This window comes from Apteryx rowi, unplaced genomic scaffold (assembly GCF_003343035.1).
Source record: "Apteryx rowi isolate R43461 unplaced genomic scaffold, aptRow1 scaffold_372, whole genome shotgun sequence".
Taxonomy (NCBI): domain Eukaryota; kingdom Metazoa; phylum Chordata; class Aves; order Apterygiformes; family Apterygidae; genus Apteryx; species Apteryx rowi.
The window spans coordinates 875,217-884,107 of NW_020450219.1; the positions used below are offsets into that span (position 1 = coordinate 875,217).

Here is an 8,891-nt window from a genome sequence, read left to right on the forward strand (position 1 = left end):
CAAGTAGCTGTAACCATCTCCTGGTTACCGTAGGGCGAAACCCACAACGACTTCTCTCAGCAGCTGAATTCCACCCGATAGAAACGATTCCCTCCTAGTCAGTCGCTTGTCGCTGTTGATCGAGGCTGATCTCAACAAGCTCTTCCGAAAAATACCCTGTAGACGCCTGTCCCGGGGCTTGCGCAGGCGGGTGGACGCTCCTGGGACGGCGGAGGCGTTTCAGCACCGTGGCCAGCGCCAGGAGGCCTCCCATCTGCGGCGCCGCACCGTGAAGTAAACCGCGGTGTGACGCTGAGGCGGGCAAAGAAAAGTGAAGGAAACGCTAAAGAGGAAAGTTCCGTCAGGTGCTGATGTTTTGTTTGGGCAGCAATCAAAGAAAAGGACAAAGAATGACATTTGAACTCCTGTACTGTATTTTAATCCGAGAAAAGGGCAAAGCTATTTAACTGACACAAAAGGAATGGAAAACTTGCTTCTGAGTTACCATCATGCTCTTCACAATGTATTAGATTGAAAGCAATTAAACAGTATTAGATTTTTTTATCCTCATTTAGTAAGTGGCAAAACTGTCTGTCAGCTGGCAAGAGTTGCAGCTACTGGATACCAGATCTTTGGTTAAAATTAAGAAGCTCAAAGAGAAGAGGTACAAAGGGGAGGAAGTGACACACTATGTTCAAAAAGATCCATTCTATATTTCACCCCAACGCCCACCRAAGAAATGTGACAGACAACATCCCTTACTGTGATGGCACAGGTTCTGCAGTGAGACTGATCCGCAGCACTTCTATGTATGTTCTTGGTGGTGAGCAGGAGAAGGTTAGTGAACCACTGAAAAAATGCAAAAGTACAACCAGCATCGACTCCTGTGCCTACTTCCAGCCAAAAGAGGAAGACAGGGCCTGGATGTACTCCAAGACTCAGGACTGCTTGAGGTACCTACAGGATCTGTTAGCCTTGAGGAAAAAATATCTTGACAGTATCAATAACTTAAAATCCATGCATATGGCTGCGGATTCCCCAGTGTCCACAAAATCATCTCAAACTGGAAAAAAGTCATTACCTCCTCTTCCTTCCAAAGAGTCTTCTAAGGTAATTCCTAAGAACTTTGCCATGTGATTAATCTTAAGCCATGAAGCAATTAGTTGTATGACCTATGATTTTCTGCCTTATTGGTGTCCTACTGATTGTCTTCTTACTGTTACATCATCTGAAATGCTACTAAATACCTTAAAGATTCTTTTAGCATAGTGTGAGGTCTAATATGAATGATTGATCATGGAAAGAAATATGCCTGTGTGTGTGTGAGAGAGAGAGAAAAAGAGGAGAAGAAAATAGGTATGGGAGTATGGGAAGTATGTGAAAACACATTCTGAAAGATAGCTGTTTTCTCAGTACTCTGACAGGCTACAGAGTTCTCTGTTATGGTTATTTATAGCTGTTACTGACTGGCAAGCACAGTAATCCCTGGGTTTACGGGCAGCCCTTTTATTGGCTTTAAAATTACTTACACAAAGTAATTTTAAATACATTGAAACAAGTAGGATTTCCTATGACTCATCAGATATAGCTTGTCAATGCTACTTTTATCATGAGTGCAAGCTTAACTGATAGGTGGTAGGACATGAGGCATTCTTAGGGCTCCCTTCTCTCTTTGTTAAGAAACTGGCAGGAAGTTATGAGACAGACAGTGTAATTCCTCACCCTTTACTGTAACGACACCACAAAATAACCTTGAAATATTGTCTTTGATATCTCCATATATGCTAGGGAGGAAATGATTGCAAAGCTTCCTCCTAGCTGCATTTTATGAAGTGCCTGTGGCTAGAAAGTTCAGTGGCTGATCTGACTCTACTTGATTCGGTGGGGACAAAGGAAAGAATTCCAGCAGGAGGGGTGATCTGTTCAGGTTACATGATCACAAACATGTCTTTGACAGCAGACTCACAGCTTGCCCGGTGCAGCCCTTAAACTGGATACCAACAGGGATGATAGGAAGAAGGGACATATGGCTGATTTACTGAATAGCCCAGGTAGACATTACCAGAAAGGTATTGCCGCACTTATATGTTCTGCCACTGCAGAATCTCAAAATAGCTGAAACAGAGTTCTGTTACAGACATTGCTTAACCAAAGCACAAGCCTCACATTTTTAGGACTAAATATCACATTTTTTATTTTAAATTTTGATCTAATACACATTTAGTCAGTGGGAATCTTCCTTTTCTTTTTATCGGGCTTCATGTCATCTTTATAATGCTTTGAACAGTGACTCTCAGAATCTAGGAATAATAGTAGGAAACAATGTTCAGCTCCCTGGACTGGAGGAGATAGTTTTTATAAAGATATTTTATAAAAAGTTTTAAAAGTTTTATAAAGAAAGTTTTTATAATTTATAAAATTATTTAGGGCTAGGGAAACATCCAAAGGAATGACTGAGACATAGGAGAGTGGCTTGCACGGTGGTGCCAGGAGATGATTCTCACACTATTGGTACACAGTTTGTGAACTGACATTGTGTCCTGTTATGCAAAGATAGGCTTGATGAAGAGGAGATTTACAGCATGCCAGTTCCCCTGGTGAGCTCAGTGGTGATATAGCAGAGCAGTATATGACTAATCATCAGGCCAGGTGGGGAAAAAAGAGCGGAAAAGGATACTCAAACTATGGGCCAAGAGCCTGTGAAATAGACTGTGCACATCTAGGCTTCATGAAGGGTTGTGACTTCCTGAGGTTTGCCACAGAAAATTCCACTTAAAAATTGCCAAAAGCTTCAGTTTAGCAAACAAATGAATCTCCCAGGGGCTGAGGCTGTCATCTGACTGTGGCTGACTAGCTCTTATGTATGAACAGCCCTTATACAGGCTGGAACTGTAACTCCACCATCCTTCCCCTTAGGAACAGAGAGGAACGTGAGCAAGATATGCCATASAGTGAGTCATTCTTGCCAACGCACACAGCAGGTCCACAGCAGCACAGCACTAGCTTTGCAAAAATTAGGGAGAGATCAAGAAGACTTCCAGAATATCCAGATGACTCACCTGCTTCCTAACTGCAAGTTTTATATTCACAGATTGCAAGGTTCATTTTATCAACAGACTTGAATGGTTTTGTACCTAACTACCTGTTCGTGTAAATTACCTGTCAGTGGAAATTCACTTCTTTCCCCTATCTGTTGCATGATTAATGGGAATGTACTTTGTCCAGACATCCCTGTCCTCAGGTCCCCAAGATTTTACTGAATAAAAAATGGGCTGAACTAACCCCTGGGTTCTGAATGGGGCCTGGACTTCAAGGCTGATTGTAGCTTCAAAATTTGCTACTTGGGTCTAGTGAGAGAGAGAAATAGAGAGTTGTATCAGATACTTTAAAATAAGCGTTTCTTTAAAATGTCTTTTAATAATTAGTCATAATAGCAGTCGCTATTCTCAGTGTGGTAACAGTTACCTTTTAGCACTTCTGAGGATGTCAATCAAGCCATAATGGTTGGAGGGGAATAAGCTAGTTCATCTCTCTGCCCCCATCATCTCACAGAATGGGGAGCAAGCTGATCCTTCTGAGATGTGATACAGCATGTACCTTTTCCTTGTAGGTTTGAAACCCAAGGTAGTAATTTTCTGACTTCATATTTCTGTCTGGCAATATGCCTGGCTTGGACTCTCAGAGAAAATATACAGCACTTTATTAGGTAGGACCCCTGTGAATGGCAGAAAGAGTTCATCCTACGTGGACCTACAGAATTGCTAACCAAAACTTTATGACTGTTTCAGAGTTTATAGACAGGCATTTGCTTTTTTATCAAGACAGGCTCCTAATTTTAAACCCTGTGGCTCTCCTGTGGGAATTATCATCACAGAGTTGAATGACTCATATTTTAATGCACACAGTCCTTTTCCATTTCAAAAAGATTCCAGCAATTTAAATCTGGATTCATTTCACCTAACCTAGGCATTTTAATGAGATGCTTAAATTAGTAACCAAGTTACCCTACGATTCCTCTGCAGTTAACAGAAAGAGCTGCCTGCAGAGGGGAATTCAGCCTACTAAGGCCTGACTCATCTGCTGAGGGTACTGGAGCCTTGCATTAATTATAGAGGAAACCCTGCGTGACTACAGTTCTAATGTGTGTGCCTCATTAGGTGCCGACTGCTAGGTAGAATAAATTTGGCCACAAAGCTCAGCTGTCACTTAGGCACCCAATTAAATGGCCTGGTGCTGGGTTTCTGAAGGATTTTAGAAAACCTGGCCAGCAATGTCCAAGTGGAAAATGTTTGGTGTCGAGCATGTGACAAGATGGACATTTGTTAGACTGCTGTCCTGCTTTCTTTGACGGCTACAAACTGGAGTAGTCTGGACCTGTATCCTTTTCTGCCAGCTTGAAATATGGAATTAGATACAATTTTTGCAACTTCTTTATACAGTTCACTCACTTTGCCCAACTGTCAGCTAACTCTTACCTATCTGTTCAACAGACACCTATGGAAAGAAAAGTCCCACAGTCCAGTTCAGATGTAAGAGAAGCAATAGCTTTCTTCGACTCGGTTATTGCAGACCTGGATTCAGAGAGATGGCGGAGAGTTCCTGACATGGATCTGCCAAATGTGGATGTTGATTTTGATGGTGCAGTATAAAACAGCCAAAATATGATTACTCTTGCTGGGCAGAGAGTAGAGGGAGGAGTGGCAATGTGAGACCATATTTGTTTATTTAATAGACACACTTTCCATCCTAATTTTGCTTCACAAATCTAGGATCACTATGTGCATCTATGTGAAACTACAGTAATACACTGCTTGTTCCCCACTGAAAGGGTGCACTATTTTATGTGTGGCCATTACATGAGGAAATATAGCATGTGGAGTGCTGGAATCATGCTTGCCTTCTGCCCAGGGCTGAATTCCACTCTTGCATCTCTTCCCTCAGCCATCTTTGGAGAAGAGCTATAAAAAATGTAAAGATAATTCTTTCTACATATGGTTTTCATTTTTCTCATTGAGAAATGGCTGGATATTTTCTTTCCAACCAGCAAAACAGAAGTCATTTAGAGATTAGGGTAAATAATGGTACATTTCCATTAGAAAGGATGGAATATGCCTGACTAAATGAAGATGTGCCCATCTGAACTCTTCATCCATCCTGTATAATCAGTGGAGAGAAACAGGCATTTGTAAGTGTTTGTATTAGGCTAAAGTAGATATATGAAACAGGTCAGATTAACTGTGCCCTAAAAGTGCCTATAAACAGACTAGTTCTGATAAACAGATTTATACTTCAAGCATCAAAATATTAGATAAGGTAAATCCCCTCCCAAGGGGCATCCTGAAGTGAAAACAGGTTGAAAGCCATTAATAAGTGTTTGCTTGGTTACTCAGTGTTACCTCCAGGAAGCTCATAGCAGGCACCCTGTCCTTTTGTGGTGCATGTAAAAATATCACTCTTGAACTCTGCTAACTCCGGATTATCTTCTGTCTTTCAGTTGCTACCAGCACAAGTGAACACAGTTTACATTCAAACTGGATCCTTCGTGCTCCCCGGAGATACTCACAAGATACTGCCCAAACGGCAAAGGCTGCAAACCAATCTCAAGGAAACTGCCAGCGGAGAACCACTGGCTCTAGAAAGAGATTGGAAAGACATCCCATGTACTTGCCCAAAGCTGTGGAAGGGGCATATAACACTTTAAAATTTAAGCCCAAAACACATAAAAAAGAATTTTGAAAGAATATTCCATCTTCAGCTGAAGATATATACGAGACTGTGCATGTAAGATTTGCTTCTTTTTTTTACCACTGGCCCGTATCTTACCCTGTAGAAGTGATATGTACAGTCATTGAAGGTTCTTTGTGTGGGATATATTCTAAGCCATGGCTGTTCCAGTGTTGGACTCATATGAGTGTTTAACTCATCGAGTTCATTGTGCCTAACAATATTGCTTTATCACTGAGCTTGGGGGTAACTCCAGCTTGACAAGCCTTTTTCTAGTGCTGTTACTGAAAGCAATGATTCAAAGATTGCTTGGTGCAGTAATTTTTATTCTGATTCCAGCAGTGCAAAGCAATTCAGCTAATACTTTGTGAGCTTTTGCACTAATGTCTCCAACTTCAGGGCAGCGAAGCAGTTTTCTCTTTTTTTTGCATGTGAAAATTAGAACGTGCCATCATTGACTCTGTGATCTGAGAGTATCCAGTGGCACTGACTGTGGTACAAGCAGAAAGAGCTGCAGTGAAGGAACCAGCACTGAGGAATGTTTTTGAGGAATTTCTCCAGTGTGTTTTGAAAAAACAAGGTATCTTGTACTCTGCTTGCTAACAGGAAAGGTTCTGTTCTTGGATAGAACATCAAGTGAATGCAACATGCATTCATTGCATGCAAAATWCAGCATTTTTTAATATGGTTACACCCCCTCTTAGTTTTCATCTATTTCAACACCCAAATGCGGAATTAACCTTATTTAAATGCTAGGAATCTAAAACATCCCAGTGTACACTAGAAAAGCTTATTAATGCCTTGGAGCAGAACAGTTTGAGCAAATTGGAGCATAGGTTGTTCTCAAGGGCAGGAGGCAATTCGCAGACAAATCCCATTACATCAGCATTAGATTATACCCAGTAGTGGATTTCTGCACAGTTCATCATTAAAGACTAAACATTAGGAAGAACACAGTCAAGAGGTGTTCCTCTTCAGGCTCTTTCATCTTAGAGGTGAGATGTCTTCCATGTGATACTTGGAATTGTTATGTCCCATTCTCTGCCTATTTCACTGATGTACAGCAATTTAAAAATGCATGGACTGTGACAAGGACCTAGCATCCTGTGGAAGTACTAGCTTGCTTCCCTTCAGATAGGGCAATACCGTTTGTAAATCACTGACATCAGTCTAAGCCAAATCCCCCAGCTCATGCTTTGTCTTAAGAATTTGCTAAGATGTTTGGGAGCCAGCCTTTGTTTACTCAGATATAATTTTTTTCAATTGGTGTTCAGTCAGTGTTGCTCTGTGACAGAAGGATCATGGCAACACTGATATAACCAGCTAATGATTCACTGGGGATTTCCTGTTTCTATGTTCTATGTTTTTGTGTCCAAATGCTTGGATAAATTTCCTAAGGCACTAACCATTAATGTAACCCATCTGATATATCATAATCTTCATAAACCTTGTGCCCACTACACAGAACATTTGGCAGATGGCAATTTTTGCTGATCTGTGTTCTTAGTCTTTGGGACTGAGTTATTCAACCAGCATTTCTGCCATTAGGTGGAAGTACCTCTCTCAAATCTTGCTGATCTAGGACACTTTCTGTCATGAGATAGGAAAGTGCCAAGATAATATGTGTTCATCTATTTAGAACTGGCATCTCCTGRCTGAATAAAACTTTTTATTCTTTTTCTAGTGGTGTTCATGAAGGAGAGGGGGAAAATTGTTTCAGTTCTAGAAGTACTCATGCTACTCTCAGTCTAGCCTATATCCTCCTCAAAATGACCAGTTTAACTAACATCATTGATACATCACAGTGAAAAGTTTAAATGAAGGTCTAGGTTTTGCTTTTGCTTCCCCACCATTGGTGCTTCTCACAGTTAATCAGTATTCTCTATGCAGATGGTGCTGCTGACTTTGTACCTCCCCAGTTCTGTCCTTACTGCCCTGAACTGAACATCATAACTGTCCTTAAAGCTGTTCCAGCTTTGACGTGTCTGTTCAAGACCACTCAGCTACGTGGGATAGGCAGAGCACAACATGCTCTGAAAACCCTTGTCTTCTCTGGGGTACCTCAAGGCCACAGCTCTGTGTGTGTGAAAAGGGGGAGGGTGCTTAAAACTACATTATTTTGGAAACTCTGTCACCCTGAAATCCCTCTCAGAATCTCATGCTGAAGTTTTTGAGAAACATTTTTAATGAGCCTCTGGTCACCTTTACTGCTACTAGAACCTGCAACAGGGATCCTGACAGAAAACCTCACTATCTTTTTGAAGAACTATAGCAGAATTAGACATGTATGTCATTAAAATACTGATGAAAGAAGAAGAAGAGGTTTCCAGTGGTGTTCCGCCCTGGGCTGTGCTTCTTATTCATAGTGCCAAGGTTTTATGCACTGGAGTGGCCAATCTTTTTGCTGTTGTTTTAAGGATGCACCATGATGTGCAAAAACAGACCACTCCAGCACTTGTATCTGCCCTGCAACCTCTTGTCTGTCCTTGTAAGCTGAGGTATCTCTGGTCACTCTTGCTGTGGCAGAGAGTAAGAGTCCCCCTGCTGTACAGCACACAAACTCCAGTGTGAAATATGTGTTTGCTTTTATGAATAAGAGACAGAGAAAAAAAAAAGATTTGTCATTTTATTTTGATTTCTGTGTTTTCTTGATTTTGGTCTTTTCTTAAAGCTCACTTCAAACCTATTATTGTCTTAGGAAATTTAAATTAAGCAAGGAAAACAAAGATGTCTCTGAGGACATCTTCTGCATCCTAGCCCACAAACTCAGGCCTCTTTGTTTTCTCTCTGGCTTCTGAACCTCTGTTGTGCTCCCACATGGACATGGCCCAGCTCCAACAGAGCTATGGAGAGTGGCCATAGCCTGTTAGTTAGGGCAGTTTCTGGGGAGTGGGAACTGAAGGTTCAAACTAGCCAAGAAGAGCCCAGGAGGCAGGCCTTCTGCTGCCCATGCTGGAATGGGGCTGCTGTGCAGAAGGAGAGTGGGGGAGAGGAAAAGGGGACATTTCTTCTTTCATCTCCCAGGCAATGTTAGCTGCCTCCTCAGAGAAGGGTTTGTTGTGGATGTAAACACCTTCTGCCTTGGTCTGAGACAGAAACATGCCTCTGCCTATTGTGCTCTAGGCAGCTTCCAACTAGTTTCCAGGAGCAGTCAATTGTCCTACATAGGTGCCTCACTCAGTACTCTG

The 8,891-nt window shown here is 41.7% G+C and overlaps 1 protein-coding gene across 1 annotated transcript; it reads left to right on the top strand.

The window, feature by feature from the left end:
• The first annotated feature begins 669 nt into the window (after nt 1-669).
• CUNH13orf42 (chromosome unknown C13orf42 homolog) lies at nt 670-5,715 on the top strand. Its single transcript, XM_026073673.1, has 3 exons — nt 670-1,112; nt 4,484-4,617; nt 5,474-5,715. The coding sequence occupies exons 1-3, from the start codon at nt 670-672 to the stop codon at nt 5,713-5,715; spliced, it is 819 nt and encodes a 272-aa protein (XP_025929458.1).
• Nucleotides 5,716-8,891: the final 3,176 nt, after the last annotated feature.